Raw genomic sequence first — 21,225 nt, 5'->3', positions numbered from 1 at the left:
TTTCTGTTGATCTCTCTGATGATCTGCCCTATTGCATGAAGCACTGATGCAATATCTGGAAACCTCTTGCCTCTAAGTGGTTCTTTCTACTGTGGAAACAAGCCATAGTCACTACGAATCATGTCAGGGGAATACGGAGGATGTTCCAATACTTCCCAATCCCATCTCTGTAGCAATTCAGCCACTGCTTCTGCGACATGACGAGCATTATCATGCATGATGAAAGGTGGATGTCGCTCAGGAAATGTGAATGTTTACGCCGCATTGCTGGATGTAGGTTGTGTTCGAGAAAATGGTGGTAGTACACTGCATTGACATTTTCGTCTTGAGGTATGGCATGGCTAATGATTACACCTTCACTGTCGTATGCCACTATCGGCATGACTTTCACCCTAGAGGGTTCATATCGCACTTTTTTGGACGTGGTGATCCTTTGTGATGCCATTCATTAAACTGACAGTTTAGTTCAGGCTCATATGTCCATGCTCACGTCTCGTCAATGGCAACAATACGTTGCAAGCATATGTCCCCTTCGTTGTGGTATCTCTGTAGATGGAGTTGAGCTACTGCGTATCGATGCCACTTCTGTGCTTCTGTCAGATTATGAGATTATGTCAGATTCTCTTATGTAGGTTTTCTTCAGGTTGTGCCACACAGTTTGATGACTGAGTCCAACCTCGATGGATAATTCTCGTACAGTCCAGTGATGGTCAACAGCAAAGAGACCTCACACTAACTTCACTTGTTCATCACAAATGGACAGGTGACCTGTGTGAGGCACATATGCCGTCTCATTCCGAACTGTACAAAATGCAGAGACCCATCTTGCAACTGTCTGATACGGTAGTGCAAAGTTGCTACAAGCTTCAAGTAACCCTGGATGACAAAGGCGTGCATTTCTACCATGGGCTACCTCGATTTTTATCCAAGTTCAGTAAACATGCTTTAGAGCAGTTAAAAATAGTGCTCTACATTTACCACACACAATAACATCTGTTGTTATAGTAACCAGTTTTATCATTCAATACATCGACAATATCTTCAACTATGATCACCAGTTGTCTCGTATCACACGCGAATGTGCATGTGTTGCCACTACTTTATTTACAACCCATGTACGTACACATATAGGCCTATACACACATATAACATATGTACATACATATACACATAGGCCTTTACATACACACACACACAAATATAAACATAAAAAAACCATCTCTGAGTTTTAATCAGTAATCTAACCTTGGGCCTTAAACATCTACTAAGAGTCACAGAAACTGATCTGAATGTCAAGGGAGTTAAATCCATGACATTACAAACCTGACATCAGATCCAGAGTCTCCTCTCTCTGGATACGTAAGAATTATCAGGGTTTCTACTGAAAAGTTGAATAAAAATAAGTTACCTTCTGTGGTTACCATGAAAACTTATCTTCCCTTTCAAACAACTATACATTTCCCTCATTGTAAGAAGAATACATAGTTAAAACAGTACCACAGCAATGCACTCTAAAAGAAACAAACACAACACAATTCTTCACATTTATGAAGTTCTTTGATTTTCAAATGAATTGACAACTACTGGGGTTTATCATCCAGTGGCATTTGTTTCTTCAATTGCAGCTCTTTCAATTCAACAATGACTTTTCTTTACCCTTGTTTACCCAGATATGAAATTTGTTATAATTACCAGTATTTCATTATTTTCGTTATCAATTCCTTAAATTACAGGTACTTACTATTCTTTTGGCACTTTAATTATTGACAGACATACAGATTATACAAAAGAACAATTAAAAAAGATTAAAAATGAATAACAAATAAAGTAGGGGCCTACTACAAAAATAAAAACTACAATCAAATGACTGTATCTATATCTTATGAAGTCTTATTTAAAATTAACTGCTTTTTCTGGCAGTATTAGTAGTTACGAATGACTAGTACTGATAGTAGATGACAGTAAAGTATAAGACTAATTTATTTAATATACAGCTATATCCAAGCTGTTGACAGCTATTATTGCATTGGCAACTCCTCCCATAAAAAAATTGAAGAATACTGCAGAAGCCTTCTGAATCAATCAGCATTTTATATCAGCTGCTGCTGCTGCTATATGGCATGCTACTGTGTTGTCAGTTTGCTACATGCTGTGTTACATGATGTTACTACCACATGCATAATCTTTTTGTTAGTGTTATAAATAATTTGTAGCACTGTTGTGAAATGTCGGAAAAAAAAAGCATCATTCAGAGAATGATAAATGACAGAATGAGAATCTTTTGCATAAAGGCATAGCATTAAATAGTCAGGCATCAGAATTGGTGAGAAAGACTCGTCAGTTGTTTTTGTTTTAGTAGGTTATTTTACGATGCTTTATCAACATCTTAGGTTATTTAGCGTCTGAATGAGATGAAGGTGATAATGCCGGTGAAATGAGTCCGGGGTCCAACACCGAAAGTTACCCAGCATTTGCTCATATTGGGTTGAGGGAAAACCCCAGAAAAAACCTCAACTAGGTAACTTGCCCCAACTGAAAATCGAACCCAGGCCACCTGGTTTCACGGCCAGACGCGCTGTCACTCCACAGGTGTGGACTCAGCTGTTGTGTAGTGGTCATGATGGCATTACATAAAACTGTCAGGTGCATAGTTACAATAGCTTGGGTATAGAAGGCTTCAATATATTGAAATTATTCACAAACAGAAAAAGTAATCCATATCCTAGGATAGCATCAACCATTAATCCAGTACCAAATAGTGACATACTGCCAATTCCTTCATCTCCAAAATGTGTTACATCTGAAGATGAAATAATAAAACCAAGTGACGAAGTGATTTCAGTATTGGTGATGAGAGCATTCCAAAGGAAACACTTTTTCTTAAGCAATAGGAATTGGATGACTTTACCAGGGAGTTACAGCTAACTAATATCCACACCTGTGGAGTAACGGTTAGCACGTCTGGCCGCGAAACCAGGTGGCCTGGGTTCGATTCCCGGTCAGAAGCAAGTTATCTGGTAGAGGTTTTTTCCGGGGTTTTTCCTCAACCCAACATGAGCAAATGTTGGTTAACTTTCGGTGCTGGACCCGGACTCACTTCACCGGCATTATCATCTTCATCTCATTCAGACGCTAAATAACCTAAGATGTTGATAAAGCGTCATAAAAAACCTACTAAAATAAAAAAATCAAAGCCTAAGGCTGAACTCTCATCTTAAGGAGTGGAACTTGCTTGGTAAATCCTACAAAATATCAAATATAGCACTGCTCAGGATAGACGAATGTTCATGTTGTGTTCTTCTAGCTGGAGTATTCAGTGACAGATTACATTTGTGGGTGTCAAGATGACAAGTGTATCAGAGCCAGAAAAACGAAAATGTTCGAAGTTTGTAATTTTCCGAAGTGAATGGGAATAGCAATGCTGCTTGTAAATAGCTGTCTATATCACGCGAAAGTTAATAAAAAAAATTGTTGCATTATTTTATAGACGTATCTAAAACAATTGACTCCACTGAACACGAGCACATAAAATGATAACTTCAGCATTCTGGAATTTCGAAAAATTTGTGTGGGCTTACTGAATCATTACTTACCGAAAATACAAAACAAGTACAAGCAAATTTGAAGACAACCAAACCCATACTATCTATTAAATGTGAAGTAGTACAAGACTCACCATTATCGACATTGTTATTCAATTTGGCTATGAATTATAAACATCAATGATTATGCAATCAGTGAACAATATAGACATGCGAATATTCCACGCATATTTTTTTCTAGAATTCAGCGAAGAAAAACTGGGATGTGGGCATTATCTGAAATAAGGTTGGTACAGCTTCGCCTCAAACACTGGATTCCATTATACTATAGCATTTTCAGCAAGTGTATGCAACGAAGATTAAGGAATAATGTATTTTGATAATTTGGTAGCCAAGTGGCCTGCCACAGTATACAAATGAACATAGGCTCCCCACTGTGTAGCAATCACCTCAAGGAGCACTGCTACTTTTTGCAGTGTAGCAACATGTTACATTTCGTATTCTCAAAGCTATTGGACATATCAAAAAAATTTATTTGACAAAATTTGTTTGCATTGACTTGATCTATTACTTATGTAAATTTAATAACAGGTTCCTTTCCATCCTGTATAATTTTTTTTTTCCGAGAGAAAGAACAAGGACCTGGTGAAGAAAATTAAAGGAAAATGCAAGCAGAAACCTACATATTCAGAAAATATCTCTCCTTGATTATGGAGTACACAAAGTGTATATATACAGACAGTGATAATACCTTTTTTGTGACAGGTTGCCAAGGACCATCAATTCTCCATATGGCAAACATCCTTTGTTGATCCATCTTTCTCAGAATTCCAAGTCGAACCATCTCAAAGTGACCCCATTTCATACGTCCTCCATTTAACGCCTGAAAATGAAATCATTTTCAGAAACAGTAATAACATAACTCATACTGAAAATTTAGCTTTCATGCAAAATTCAATCAGAAATCAATTTTTAATAACAGTAAAGCTCCTAAGGCACATTAAAAGGAAACATACATTTGAAGGGGAAAGAATGATATAGTCACAAGCCACACAGACAAAATTATACAGAAGAGCGTACTGAAGGTTTAGAGTCCAATGGCTATTAGGTGCGGTATCATAATTTCTTCGGTATATACTTATGTTATTTCCTGAGTAATTTTTATAATATTTTACTGGTAGTTTCCCCATTTGTATAAGAAATTAATTAGTACAAAAAAAAAAAACATTTTTGTTAAAAGTGTGGCCTTTAACTATCTCATTCTCACCCCTTCATTTGATAGACCAAAGCATTAGAGACCCTATACACGCAAAGACTTACTTGGAGGTAAATCTGTGCAAATCTAATCCACAGGCAAGTCTCCTCATGTATGGGCGAAAAGTATAAAGACTTTTGGCCCTCAGACAAGCCTATAGACTTCTATGACTGCTTGAAATTTTCTGACTGTTGTGCTCTCCAAATTAAGCAGCAGAAAAAGTAACCATAGAAACAAACGATATTGTAAGCATCTGCTCGAGATTTCATTGTTTCGTTTTGTAGTTCTGTGTAGCGAAATGGCAGCAAGCTATGAAGTTCAGATTTAAGAAATTATTCTCATGCATTTCTATTAGAATTTATACAGAGTGGAAGTAAAATAAACCTGCAGATTTTCAGGGTGAATAGCTCATGTTGTATGCAACAAAAAAGTATAGTACCATATTAGTGGAAAGTTCATAGTTTTTCTCAGAAAAAAATGTTTTTCTCAAATGTTTAATACCCTCTTATTCGGTAACTATTGCGAGTAGGATAGTGATTTTTGTTCATATCGATAGAAAATCTAATAAAGAATCATTTATCCCTCCGGCTTATTTCAATAACGTTACCAGTTTTCCTGCAAATTTAATTTAAAAACCATTAATTTCAAACCACTGAATCATGCGAGTAGACTGTAATGTCGTAGTGAGAGAGGGAGGCTCGCGTACACAGACAGACCTAAATTCATTGACCTCTTACATCTTTATTACGAGAACACAGGCGACTGTGTTAGTGGCAATGTTGCCAGACTGCTGAAATTTCCAACTTAATTTTCTAATTAGCCATGCATTTAACCACAAAACTTAATATAAGTTTTCTATTCATTTAAGTGTACCCTATCGTCTCTTTCAAATTGCAAGGTTATTTCATTTCCACCTTGTAGACATGTATAAATAAGTCTTCTTCGTGAGTAAGAAAAATCAAAAATAAAGAATATTCCAATAAAACGCTGTTTGTGTGTGATCTGTGTTCGATTACAAGTTATAACATAAGTTATAACAAAGAAACTACAGATTTACTATTTCAGAATGACACTAAGGGATCACAAACAAAAGACGCAAAACAATAGAGGAATAGCATTTCTCCATGGGAAATAACTGATTTCAACGCTCTCTTATGTTTTCTTGGTGAACTAAGTTTAAGAAGTAAGTTTGAGCATGAATGGGCAATCTTCCAATTGAACAGTCCACTGCAAGAATGATGGATGTCATTTGGAATACATTTTTCAGGAGAAGCAATTGAAAGTTTAAAATGCTTAGCGCTCAAAGCTTAACTGTGATTTTCCGATCATTACTGGACAATGACTATCAGTAGTAGTAAGGAAATGAAGCTGACGTCACAGGCTCCCCAGGCTCCCATGGGCGTGGCCAAAGGAAGGATGAGGGGAAGGGGGCGTGGCCAAATGAGGGATGAGTGGAAAGGGGTGTGGCCAGAGGAGGGATAGGGGAAGGGGGCGTGGTCAAAGGAGGTGATTGGTGAATGGGGATTTGCAAGCGAGCGGTGTGGGAAAGCGGCTGACGAATGAGCATGGAGAGAATGTTGAAATGGAGTGGAGCTGTGAGAGGGAGGAGTTTTGGTTCCCCTATGAAAGTGAATGCTGTGTTACATAAGTCCAAGGCAAACCTCTCGACATGTGTTGAGATCCATTGTTTTTAATTCACCTTGAACCAAATGTGAAAGTGGAAGCGCGACGTGTTGACCTCGGCAGGGCAAGTGACAAGGTAAACAACACCTCGACACGTGTTGTGTGTTCGGTGTACACCGGCTGACCTTCCGCAGCCCAGCCGGTTGAAGAGAAAGTTCAGTTGCGAAAGAGTTTTTTGCTCCATGTCACTGGTATAAAAGCGGAAGTATTAGGGCGTGATGAGGAGTCATGGACAGTAACGCTTTGAAGAACATTCCACTAATAACAAAAGAAGAACATTTCAAAGTGCCATTTGAGGTAACATATTCATACCCAACTGGTAGGAGAGATGAATGGTTGGATGAGCAGCACCAAATAGTTCGCGAGTATTACATAAACAACTCTAATAAAATATATATGGAGGTGAAGAGAATAATACATGGAGAAAATCAGTTACATACTGATTACTCATTAGTGTTACCATGTGGTAATACGGAAATTCTTTTTTTAAATTCAATTTCAGCACATGAGGATACCTACCATAGCAATACATGTCTAGGTAATGGCGAGCACCTGATTGAATGCAGCGATCCTTGCGAGTCACATTTACGTGTCTGGCGGGAACTGTGCGATCCTAGCTGCCTCACTTACAAAGAGGAGAGTACAGTGTGGTTATTTCTTTAACTAATTCTAATATGATATACATAATGGCTATATTTGTTATTTTGTTTTTGTGCAGAAACCAGAAAGTGTGGATGTGGTTGTGAAAGCGCCAAGAAAAATATTTTATCGGGAGAGATGTGAAGACACATGCCCCAACTATAAACCGGTAAGTGTATTTCTTTTTTATATGAAGTACAACTGTATTTGTGATGCATAATGGTAATATTTGTTATTATTTTGTTTAACAGAAACCTGAAATTGTGAAAGTGGTTGTTGATGAGGAGAAAAAAGCCAACAGGAAAAATAGATTTTGGCGGGAGAATTGTATTGAAACATGCCCTAACCACAAAGCGATGAGTGTATTTTCGTTTGTTCTTTCAAAAAATTATGTAGTGCGTACTGTATGCATGGCTAACTTACATTATTGTTTTCAGCAGACAATTAAAAGAGGAAAGAGGAAACGTGAAGCTTTGAAGGAGGAGACGACGGATGTGGAAGATATTATTCAACAATTAACCACATAAAGGACCAAAATGGAGAACAAATGTGATATATGTGAAAAAACCTATTCAACCAAAAAGATATTGGCACGACACAAAAAAGAAACGCACACTACAATCAGGTTCATATGTAAACTGTGTGGAACAATTGGCAAAGTTGAAAGATATATGATTCAACATGTGAAAAATCATAATATGGTGAGTATGTAAATATAAATACATACTGAGTTTGTGTAATACTTATGAAAATATTAATAGTAATTTTGTATTAGGATACAGATGTCAAAGGGGCATATGAAAAATTGAATGGAGATGAAAACGCTGCACCTGTGATGAACATCGCACGGGTTGATGTTATGCCGCCATCTACCTCTGCATCCGAGATGGTTACGTCACCTTTCTCAGGAGTGGTTGCTATCCCAACATCAACATCTGGGATGGTTGCACAACCGACCTCTCGAACGGATGCTGTCCCAATGGTGGCATCAACATCCAGTCAAATATGTTCAGGATCTGTGTTTGCGTTATCGGATAGAGCTTTCAAAAATCGTTTGAAGACTTATATTGCTCTAAATCTGACAAATCATGAGAGTGAATTGAAAGATATTTTAGAATGTGTCACTAATGAAATGCAAGACATTTTAAAGACACATTTAAGTGAGTACTCTGCTTTAAAATTTAACATATTTGTTGAATGTATGTTTGCCAATGTTCACAACGAGACAATATTTCATAATTTTAAAAGTAAAAATGATGTGTTATATCAGTATTCGGATATCAGGGAATTTATCAACAAACAAAAGGAAAAGATTCTGAAAGAGTTTGAAGAATGTAGTATGAAGGGTTTGGGTTTATTTTATGTCAAATGACATAAATTAGAATTGCGAGTAAATAAATATACGCCATTGATGGGCGGAAGTGCATATATAGAACTTCCTCGCAGGTACAAAAATTCAAAATCTTTAGTAAACATTGCCAACAGTGATATCTATTGTTTTAAGTATTGCAAACTATCGAAATTTCTCGATAGAGACAAGGACCTTATGTTGAGCTATGAGAATAGACCAGATTTAGAATATAAATATGATTGGTGCATTGACTTCCCCGTGGGAATTAATGACATTGCAAAATTTGAAAAACGCAATGATATTTCATTAAATGTGTTTGCACTTGATGAGAATGATGATGTATTTCCTCTGAGAATGTGTGAAAAGGAATTATCAGATCATATGGATTTGTTATACATTAATAATGATAACACATCACATTACTGTTGCATAACAAATTTCAGCGCACTCGTACGGCCTCAACTAACAGGTGCTGTTGGAAGTCAAATTGCTGTTTGTAAACGGTGTTTTGCATATTTTCGACATAATGAGGTTAGGTCGTGTGCAGAACGATTGAAGGATCACGAGAGCGTATGTTCACAATTTAGTGCTGTTAGATCAGTATTTCCGTATAAAGATTACCTGTCTTTTGATCATCCCGAGTTTTCGCAGAAGGTGAGATTTGTGATTTATGCGGATTTTGAGTGTCTACTAGAGCCCATTGAGAATTGTCATGGGAATCCAGACTCTAATTATACGGTACAATATCAGAAAAACATACACCATTTAGTTATTGCTATGTTCTTAAGGATAGTCAGGATACGTACACAGACATGAAATTGTACAGAGGGTGTGATGCAGCAAAGCATTTCGTACAAGACATGGTGATGGAAACGAAAAAAATTGAACAAATATTATTTCAGGATATTAAAGAAATGATTCCACTAACCAGTGAAGAAAATGACGCATACTTGAAAGCAAATATATGTCACATTTGTAAAAAGGGTGATTTTATAGGCGATAATTATAAAGTTCGTGATCATGATCATTTGACGGGAAAATTTCGCGGTGCCGCTCACAATGAGTGTAATTTGAGGTATCAGCATCAGCACTTCATTCCTATTGTACTGCATAATTTGTCATCATATGATGGACATTTTATTGTGAAGGAATTGGGTGATGATGACAACCTCATTCAAGTTTTACCAAACATGCAGGAAAAGTACATCAGTTTTGTTAAAAATGTTCCTTGCATGTACAGAAGAAAGCGTTATATGCAAATGCGATTTCTTGATTCTTTTCGGTTTATGCCATCCAGTTTAGCACAATTAGCAGACAACTTGCCCAAAGATAAGTTTTCGGAAACGAAAAAATATTTCAGAGACAAATTTGATCTTGTTTGTCATATGGGTGTTTTTCCCTATGACTATTTAACAATGTCAGATAGACTAGAGGACAATTGTCTACCACCGAAGGAGAACTTTTTCAGCAAATTAACTAATGAGCATATTACCGAAGAGGATATAATCATGCAAAATCTGTGTGGGAGACATTCAATATTCAGACGCTGGGGGAGTATTCAGATTTGTACTTAAAATCCGACACCCTCATCTTGACAGATGTGTTTGAAAATTTTCGCGAAATGTGTCTCAAAGCATATGATTTAGATTGTATGTATTACTATACAGTGCCAGGACTTGCCTATTCAGCAATGTTGAAATTAACACGTGTTAAATTGCAATTGATTAAGGATATGACTATGCTATTACTTTTCGAACAAGGAATACGTGGCGGAATCTGTCAATGTGTGACCTGTCATGCAATTGTGAACGATCCTAAAAGCGAGAATTTCGATGATTCTAAACCCCCTTCTGCAATTTACTATGTGGATGCGAATAATTTGTATGGATTCGCCATGTCTCAAAAATTACCATACGGGGGATTTGCATGGCTAACAGATGAGGAAATACCATTTTGTGTGGAATTTGCAAAACCACCAGGTGGAAAGCATAAAAAATTGTTGACAACACTGCATTCCAAACAAAACTATGTGGCACACTACAAACTTTTGCAGCAGGCAGTGGACCATGGCTTGCAAATTGTGAAAATACATCGTGCTATAAAATTCAAGCAATCACATTGGTTAAAACAGTACATTGATTTGAATACTGAAATGCGTAGAAATGCAAACAATGATTTTGAAAAAGATTTTTTCAAGCTTATGAATAATGCGGTATTTGGAAAGACAATGGAAAATGTTCGAAAAAGAACACATTTCCGATTAGTTTCAAATGATGAGAAACTGAAAAAACTCATTTCAAAACCATACTTTCTCGACCGAGTAATTTATGCTGAAAACCTGGTGGGTATTCATTTAAGACAAACTCAAATTTTGTTTGATAAAGCATTGTATGTAGGTATGTGTATTTTAGAACTTTCAAAAGTGCACATGTACAAGTGCATTATGAAAGAACAGTTTGGTGACAGATTTAAGTTGTGTTACATGGACACAGACAGTTTTATATATCATGCTCAAACAGATGATTTGTACCATGATCTGCAAAATGTCCTGGATCATTTGGATACTAGTGTGTATTCACCAAATCATATTTTATATTCACTACAGAATAAAGGTGTGCTTGGGAAGTTCAAGGATGAAATTCCAAATTCACATATTGATGAGTTTGTAGGTTTGAAGGCTAAAGTGTACGCCTTGAAGTGTTCCGATTTTGAAATTAAAAAAACTGAAGGATATTAAGAAAAGTGTAATTAGGAATGAAATCACGTTTGCAGATTATGCATCATGTTGTGAATCCGGTATTCCTACTTACTCAAGAAACAATTCTATTAGATCATATTTTCATAATGTGTTTACAATGCGTGTAAATAAAGTGACTTTAAATTCTTTTGACGATAAAAGAGTAATATTACAAGATGGTGTTAATACAGTGCCACATGAATTTGATGAACCTCCATGTAAAAGAAGACGTGTGCAAGAGTGTGTTTAAATAATAAGAATATTGCATTTTATATACTTTTTATTAACTCATAATAAACTTACAGTGCTTGTGCGGAAACTTGTTTTTATTTCAATACATCACCCTCATCAATCCAACTGTTCTTTGAGTTAGGAAACCCATACCACTTCACATACACCTTCCCAACCTTCCTCCTCAAAATTTTTTCAACCAAATAAACATCTGGAAAGTTTGTTGTTTGAAGTTCCTCGGTGTAGAACTCTCCTAAAATGGGTGCACCTTCTAGATCATGAAGTATGTAAGTCGTTGGCTGAGTCTGTTGCACTTTTTTCACTTCGAATATTTCAGTACTCCACGATGGTAGGTAGCCCTTGGTAAACAGCTTCTTGTACTTTGATATTCTCACTAAATCACCCACTCGAAACATTTGTCTTCCTCGTCGCACTGGTTGTTGATCGTACACTGTATCAAGGAGTTGATTGTTAGTAACATCCATGGGTCTCATCTTTGTAGTTGAATGTACGGTGGCATTGTACTTCTCAATCAGCTGTGGCAATAGCTCCAACCATCTGTAGGATCCATGCGCCGTAAACTCTCGAAACATGTGTGACTTGAGTGTCCTGATGAATCTCTCGGCGATACATGCTTTTGTTGTAGAAAACACCGAGTAGTGATTGATGTTATAATTTTCCATTAGCAATTTAAAATGTTTATTGTAGTACTCTTTTCCCCAGTCTGTTTGCAAATTTTTCGGAGCCTTTGCCATTCCGCTTAGCAATGAATGCATAGCAGATGTCACTTCTTTACCGGTTTTATTTTTAAATTCTTTCGCCCAAGCATATTTGGAATAAACATCTATTACTACCAGTATATATTTAAATCCTTTATTTTGCTTAGCATAGGGAATGAGTTCAATGAGATCGCTTTGAAAGAGGTCAAATAAACCTTTAGTGATGACATGACGTCTTTGAAAATTTTTCCGAGCTGGTTTATGAAGTTCTTGTGCAATCCCCTCTTTGCTCATTCTATGTATCCACCTTCACGCAATTCCTCTTCTATAGCATAGATTTCGTTATCCACACTGGTATTTCCAGCATAGCGTGATGACATGAGAAGGTCAAGGTGTTCAACTAATTCATTCGGATCATCCCAATGCTTATATTCTATTTTATGATTTGGTAGAGAAACTTTCCAACTTCCACCACGCTTCTGAAACAATGGAACAATAATATCATAATACTTCTTGGTATTTGCTCTCCTTAGCTTCTGTTTCGGATCATAATCAACACGATGTACATTAGTGGAAATTAAAATATCTTTGTATTTATATAGGTCTTGATCATCATAACTACCATCCGGTGGGTTGTTGAGAAACAGTAAATTATATAAACCAGAGGTTCCCTTGTATCGTATATTGTTCATAATTACATGATCTTTGTCAAATTTAATGGGCGTGTTTCCAATCGCCAATTTGTTATTACTAAACTGAACACCATATACCTTATCATATGCTTTATGTTTTGTTCGCTTTGAGAGATTGTGTATATGCATGCTAACAATGGGGTTGTGTTTCTCATCATCATCTTCTTCTTCCTCCTCCTCCTCCTCCTCTTCTTTCACATCCTTTTTGATGTAATCCATCTTCTTTCCTCCATCGTCTGCATATTTCTTCGTATTCTGCATTTCATTTATTAACATATGTAGAGGTGTGGTAATTGGCTGAAACGCTTCACCGAGTGCATGTTGAGAGCTCAATTGTCCCTGCTTCAGGGCTATGAATTTGCGTTTTACAGCTTGAGAATGTTTTATGATATTTCTTTTCAGTTTGTCTTGAGATGCTGTAGCAGCTGACATCTTGCAATGCAATGGTGAATATTCATGCTACATTCACTATCTTATACACAAGTTCTATAGTTGCATTTAACTGCTGCTTGCGACCAGACATATGAAACGATAACTTATCACGCTTGAAAACAGATGTTCCATTTTTGAATAGTTTATCATTTAATTTCACGATTACATCAGCTGGTGTTGTAGTAACAGTTACTACACCATTCATCGGAATTTCAAAGTAATTTAGTCTACTGGATAATTTATATACATTCGTATTATCATGCTTTGGAGTTGAAGCAATATGAAAAAATGTAACACCTTTGAACTTGTTTGTCATTTCATAAATTTCTTTCTTCAACTCATTTGCTTGAGTCACTTTTTCAGCAATGGCAAATAATGCACGATCTTCATCATATATTTGTAATTTTGCATCCCATTGTGCTTCCTGGTGCTGCATACATTCATGCACATGTTTCACCATCTGTTCATTCGTTTCATTAATATAGTGTTTAATTCGCGTTTCAAAATTGCTACTAGTCGTGTCAACAAGTGTTGACGTGTACGTTTCCAAAGACGATTTAATTTTATCATCATTTTCGATGGCATATCGTTGAATATCCTTAATAGCTCTATCCACGTATAGTTTATTTGCAGCGTCCTCCGGCTCTTCCGGTGCTTTGACCCTTTTAGTATTACGTCGTCAATAAGATAGTTTTTATCACTATCGTGTGGGAAATCTTCTGGAAGAATTATTTTTTCTCTTCTTCTGTAGACACTCCGTCCAAATTTGTCAATACTCATACTTTCTCGAAGTCTTGATACTAAGTAAAGAGAAGAGTAATCATTTCCATATTATATAGGAATCTATTCCTTTGCAATATCTCCCCTTGTGTAATTCGCTTTCTAAATTCATGATTAAACATCGATGACCACTATTCCAACACTCGGAGCACATTTCTTGAAATCGATCAAAAGTCATGTCTGGATTGACAAAATTGTCAAATATATGCTTCAGGTTCATACTGTCCTGTTTGGAAAGAACAATTAAATTGCAGTTGTCTCGAATAAGGTGCTTGGGAATCTTTGCATAAGTCTGTCCGAGATAAAATAAATCGAGGTTTTTATGTCTTCCCATACTAAACAATTTCGATATTGTCTTTTGTGAATCAGTCATTATGTCGTCAAAGACAAACACGGAGTTTGCTTTTATGTCTTCAAATGGTACAATATCCTCGCTGGCATTATATCTAAAAAGTCCTATTTCTGGTACTCTTTCCAATACTTTGGCTAAATATTCGTATTTTGGCTGGAATATGGATTTTGAATAGATGTAGATATTTTCGAATTTTAATCCAGAGCTATGAAGAATCCAGTTTAACAACAAGTTTGTTTTCCCAGCATTGCTTGGACCACATATGATACATCGCACGTGATTGGGAAATAGTGCACTGTGTCGTACGTAATTTGTATCATTTCCACTTTCTCCTATAACTTCAATTGGTAATGTTTGTGTTTGCTTCACAACTTGCATGTTGTTTGATTGTTGCCAAACACTGCAGTGATAGATACAGGTGTAATTACAACTGTTAAATACTTTAACATGAATACAATTTTCGACATATATGCAACAAGATATCATTTTCAACATATCGATGCTTTAAAGCAACAAGGTATTATTTTCGACCATTTGTTGCTTTAAAACAACAAGATACCATTTTCGACCGTTTGTTGCTTTAAAACAACAAGATACCATTTTTCGACCATTTGTTGCTTTAAAACAACAAGATACCATTTTCGACCGTTTGTTGCTTTAAAACAACAAGGTACCATTTTCAACCATTTGTTGCTTTAAAACAACAAGGTACCATTTTTCGACTGTTTGTTGCTTTAAAGCAACAAGGCACCATATAATGTTACAAACATATGATTTTCGTATCAGTTGCAATTATGAACGCTAAGAAACTGGATGTGCGACTAACGTGTTCCCCGATTACATACGATAGCAGAGAATTCCGATATGATTGCATGAATCATTGGGTTCAATATATCCCATTTAGAGGGAGAAAGAGATGTATGCAAAAAGAGTGTAACAGCATTGTTCGAACACAATGTTCAAAGTGTTTTGTTGGATTGTGTATAAAGTGCTTTTACAAATATCATAACATTGTAGAATAATACATTATATGTATATAAGGAACAACTTTTTATAAGTTATTTTATAGTATGCTTGTCCACAGTGGGGAACGTACCGTAAGAGGACGCGGTATTTTAAATACAATTATCAACAAGCTACCAGTGTAATTGCATCTACCAGGCTATCAGTTTTGCGGACCTAGCACAAAATTGCATAAGAGAATTTTTCAAGGTCAACTGGGCGTCAATGCTTTAGACGAGGCGTGTCGAGAACACGATATTGCATATGCACAAAGCAGTGATCTTTCATCAAGACACGCAGCTGATAAAGTGTTACAAGGCAAAGCCCGAGCACGTGTAACTGCATCTGATGCCAAACCGAGTGAGAGGGCTGCTGCTTTTTTTGTCTCCAAAGTAATGGGTGCTAAACGTTTCTTTGGTGCTGGAAAGCGAGACATGACACTCTCCAAGTTGAAAGCGGCAATGAAAAGAAAAAACAATACGCGTAAGAAGAAGAAACCTCGAGTCATAAAGGGGCCGAAAAGAGGTGGAATTCTCCCTCTGCTCCCAATATTCTTAGGTCTCAGCGCATTAGGAGCTCTCTCCGGTGATGCTGCACAAATAGCGAAAGCTGTAAATTCTGCCAAAAGTGATAAAAAGCAACTTTCAGAATCTATGAGGCATAATAAAACTATGGAGGCTATTGCGATGAGGAAAAAATCTGGTGGTGGGCTACCTTTCCCTTTAATATTGGCTGGTTTACGAACACTTGCAACAGTTATTTCACCAAAGAAAGCATCGGAAGGAAAGGGTTTGTATGTGAGACAATACAAGAGCGGTAAGGGAATGCAGTTAAAAAAAAACCCTAAGTGATGCTGATATTCTTAATTATGCACGATTTCTTGAGATACAACATTTTCGCGGTGTATTTATGAGAAATGCTTTGCCAAGGAAACCATGGTATAAAGAAAAACTAGTAATTAATTTAGATTCTAATGAGGAACCCGGAACGCATTGGGTCGCGCTTAATAAAATTAATAACAATGAAGCATTCTACTTTGATTTGTTTGGAGACCTCCCCCCACCTGTAGAGATAACTAATTACTTACGAGGTGTAACAATTAAATATAATACTAACCGTTATCAAAAGTTTAATATGGAATTATGTGGACAGTTAGTTCTTCAATTTTTGCTATAAATGCAAACGTAACAATTTGTATGCTGTCACAATGTCTTTCACAGTGACAGGTAACACATCAGTGATATCTTGTAACTATCATCCACCAATCACATTGGATGAAGATTCAGAGTATGAAATTGGCCTCGTGAATTTTTCAACATATAACACCATACGCAATGTTAACGATGGGAATAACAAATTTACATATATTACAAAGTCAACGAAGGAAAGTAAAACAATTACATTACCCACGGGAACATATGAAATCGATGATATCAATAAATATATATCTCATGCAATGATGATCAAAGACAATCACACACGACCGATCGCCTTTGAATTAGTAGCAAATAATAACACATTACACACACAAATTTATTGTCAACATGAAATTGATTTCACCGCTCCCGATTCAATAGGTAAAATACTGGGATTTAAATCGAAAAAACTTGAAGCTGTCCATAAACACATATCCGATTACCCAGCTAACATATTTCCTGTCACTCTTATAAGAATAGAATGTAATTTAACTGGGAGCTCATTTTTAAACAATCAACACATGCAATTCATTCTTTAATTGTAAATGTTGACCCAGGTTTTCACTTGTCTGACAAGCCATTCGACATTCGATATTTCAAAATAAATACTAAATATATTGATAATATTACTATTAGAATACTGGATCAAGACGGAAGATTGATTGATTTTAGGGGTGAAACTATTACTCTAGAATTACATCTTCGAAAAAGATGGGATTACAATTCCCTCAAAACTTCTATATCAGGACTAACACATCAACTGAACACGTTAGTTCAACTTCTGAAACCAAGAGATTGACATCTCGCTCAGTACACTTACTCACAAAATACAGATATAAAGTAAAGCGACAATGGATCCCTTAAATGTTACTAAATCGCCAATATTTGAGGAGAGAATAGTGAAAAAAGAAACGCATTCCTTTCTCCCACAGAATCCTTCAGCCATCAATGAAAATGACTCAATCAATATTCGTATTAAAAGTGAAAATTTATACATGCTCCCTTGTGAGAGTTGTATTGTTATTGAAGGTAGCATTACAAAACCTGAGGGCACGCCAACTAGTGCGAAATTGGTTAACAATGCTATGGAATTTTTGTTCGAAAGTCTACAATTGGAACTTAATGGACAGCTTACTGACAGCATTAAAAACGCTGGCATTACGTCAACGATGAAGAATTTGATTTCTCTGAATACATTTGAATCTAACATGCTTGGAAACAGCGGTTGGATCCATCCCACTAAGGATGTTGATATTGTTACCAATACTAAATTCAACATTTGCGTCCCTCTGAAAACTCTTCTCGGATTTGCTGAAGATTTTAAAGATATCATAATAAATGCGCAATTGGAACTCATAATTGTACGAGCAAAAGACTCTATTAATGCTCGAATGGGTGAGAATTGCAAGGTCACGTTAACAAGAATTCATTGGAACATGCCTCTAATTACAGTCCCTGATTCTGAAAGTCTTAGACTTTTAGAGATACTGAGAAGTGATAGACCGCTTAGCATTCCATTTCGCTCATGGCAGTTGTTTGAATATCCATCACTACCTGCAACTAAACAGATTATGTGGAATGTCACAACTACTAACAAACTTCGAAAACCAAGATATGTTATAATTGGATTTGAAACAAACAGAAACGGGATTGACAAGGATAACAGTGTCTTTGATCATTGTAATATTACTGACGTGAGAGTATATTTGAATGATGAATTCTACCCATACAATAATCTAAATCTGGATATTGAGAATGGTAAAGTGGCTCTATTATATGAATTATACAGCAAATTTCAAAATTCATATTACAACAAACCAAACAATCCACTGCTATCGAGAAAAGATTTCATCGAAAAAGCACCACTTTTCGTCATTGATTGCTCTAAACAACATGATGAAGTAAAACTAGGAGCAGTAAATATATGTGTTGACATATTGGCAAATGCTAATATAGCAGCAAATACTGTTGCATATTGTCTTATTCTACACAACTGCTTCGTAAACTATACACCCCTCACAAACCTGGTGCAAACAGTGGTGTAACAAAAAAATGTAAGTATGTGTTACTTTTCCCCGTAATATTATACAATTTACATTAGCTCTCATTCTACACTGCTCTTATTTTGTTTCAGGATGTCCATTATGATAATTGATGTACAAGGTTTCCACGAAGCCGGGACGAATAATGTTTCTGTAAAGGAACTCACCATCTCGCTGGGAATGTGTAGCTGTTCAAACCACCACCTCACGTCATACCATCAAACTCGTCGAATTGGTTGACAGCATATCATCATGGACTATTGTGGAATAGTGGTTATGTTAATTACAATGCTTAGTGGTTATGTTAATTATAGTGCTTTTAAGAGATGTCACATATGATTGATTGTGAGTGTGTTTACACAAAGAGTTTGTGGAAAGAAACAATTCATTTTGCTACTGTTTTCTGGAACTGTATTTGTTGCATTGTAATCAATATATAACCATTATTTGCTTTTATTACTCTTTTCTTTTATCCCGATCCTAAGTCCCCCAAGATGGAAATAAGGCCAGGTTTCTTGCTCAGTGATAAGGAATGTGATTTCACTTTCGAAATAATAACTCATTATATTCATTGTTTTTTTTTTTATTCAAGCGTAATTGTGTTACACTGAATACAGGAGCATGCCTCTTCCCTCCCCTCTTCCCCAATCCTTCTGTCCATCTTCATGTGTGTCTCACACTGGAGCATCTGTGAAAACAGCAAGTCATTACATAAAATAAATTAGTTGACATCTGTGAACGTAATTAATGAAACCAAGTAAAATTTTGATTAACAAAAATCAGATAGGAGTGGTTTATCGTATTGGTAATTGAGGCGGTGATGACATGTAAATTTCCAATCTGACAGTTGTCTCTATGGTCGACCACGGAATTTGAATCCATGACCTACTCAATGCGAGTCTCAAACTCTCTCGATTCTGCATCATTGTTTATGCAAATAAAATAAATTAAAATGAAATTAGGTACATAAATATTAGTTTAAGAAACATGGGAAACGAATAGTATGGGTAAATTATGAGCACAGGAACGTTATGTAATTACAACAATTAAATGAAAATAAGCCCACAATAAAGGAACATTTGTTAGAGCATGAGCAACTGCTCAAAAACATTTAAGTATGATTAACATATCCAATAAACTTACGTGATTATGGAGAGGCATCTCTACTGGTGCGTTGTTTGGAGGTGCCTCTGCCCCGGCTGGCATCTGTGAAAATAATTAATACATAAAGTAATATTTGTTGAAGCGTGAGCAATCTTTGATTAACACACAACAATTAAATGAAAATACTATCTAGTTAAAATGTGATACATGGATTTATATCATTTATCGGAGTATTTCTATCGATAAAATAAAAACTTTTGGAGATGTCGGGTATCGATCCCGGAACCTCACACTTTCTAAGCGAATGCTCTACCAATTGAGCTATACCCCCAGTTATTAAATGAGCACATGTTAACTGGTAGCTGTCTTTATGGTCGGTGATGGAATTTGAACCCATGACCTCCTCAATGCGAGTCTCAAACTCTCTCGGCTCTGCATCACTGTTTATGTGAATAAAATAAGGAATCATGCGTTAGATTTATGCATCACATTATTAATAACGCTTTCATGAACAATGACATAATAACAGTAAAGTAACATTTGTTGAGCATGAGCAAACGCTGATTAACAAGCAAACACAGAAATGAGGCCTACAATCTAGTTAGAAAAACATGAATATGTTGTATGAATTTACATCGTTTGTCAGAGTAATTCTTATGTAAATACAACAATTAAATGAAAATAAGCCCACAATCTAGTTAAATGATTACAAAAAACATAAATGTGATGCATTGATTAATGTAATTAATGATGTGCACTTTGATAAAAATCGTGCATTAGATGTATACATCACATTATTAATAATGCTATCATGATAATCACAACACAAAAACATATAAATAGACATACATGAGATAATGAAACAAAAATTGATTAATGTAAGTAATGATGTGCACTTTGATAAAAATCATGCATTAGATTTATACATCACATTATTAACCCATTTATGCCCAGGTGTGTCGTTTTCGACCCAGTGATTAAAATTATTTTCAACGCGAATTAGTCTATACAACACTACGTGTCTACTTTTCTTAGATGCACAAAGGTACAATGCACTTGTGGAACACGCGGGAAACCAACAGACCACGTCATTCTTGCGCGGGAACTTGCCGAATAAATATGACGCAACTACCGTCTGCCTTGGAGAAGAAAAAGTGAGTAAAAACTCTGTTCAATCCGTGAATTTTATTAACAATCTGTGTTTCCTGCCAAGAAGATTCAGGAGAATATGTATCTTGTATGTTTTTGTCAATATTTACGCTATTTGCTGTACAGTAGGGCTTTGAATTTAGTGTGGGTCGATAATGACCCACTAAGCACTTATTCGAGGATTACCGTTCACATAGCTTTTCATTATGAAATCATTTTGTTTTCTTATTATTTTTCTTTGAGTGATGTTTTTACAAACAACTACCTCAATAGAAGTTTGTGTAAGGATTAGGAGTGCTTTTGGGGATGATAATTCTGA

At 36.0% G+C, this 21,225-nt stretch overlaps 1 protein-coding gene across 1 annotated transcript in view; it reads right to left on the bottom strand.

Moving 5' to 3' along the window:
- Window positions 1–21,225, bottom strand: part of mRpL16 (mitochondrial ribosomal protein L16) — a 46,915-nt gene that overhangs the window by 10,217 nt on the left and 15,473 nt on the right. Inside the window, exon 4 of the mRNA XM_069828354.1 lies at window positions 4,294–4,425. Coding sequence (XP_069684455.1) covers window positions 4,294–4,425 — 132 coding nt within the window. The remainder of the gene's footprint in view (window positions 1–4,293; window positions 4,426–21,225) is intronic.

Source organism: Periplaneta americana, chromosome 1, assembly GCF_040183065.1.
Source record: "Periplaneta americana isolate PAMFEO1 chromosome 1, P.americana_PAMFEO1_priV1, whole genome shotgun sequence".
Lineage (NCBI taxonomy): Eukaryota > Metazoa > Arthropoda > Insecta > Blattodea > Blattidae > Periplaneta > Periplaneta americana.
This window is presented reverse-complemented; position numbering and strand designations above follow the sequence as displayed.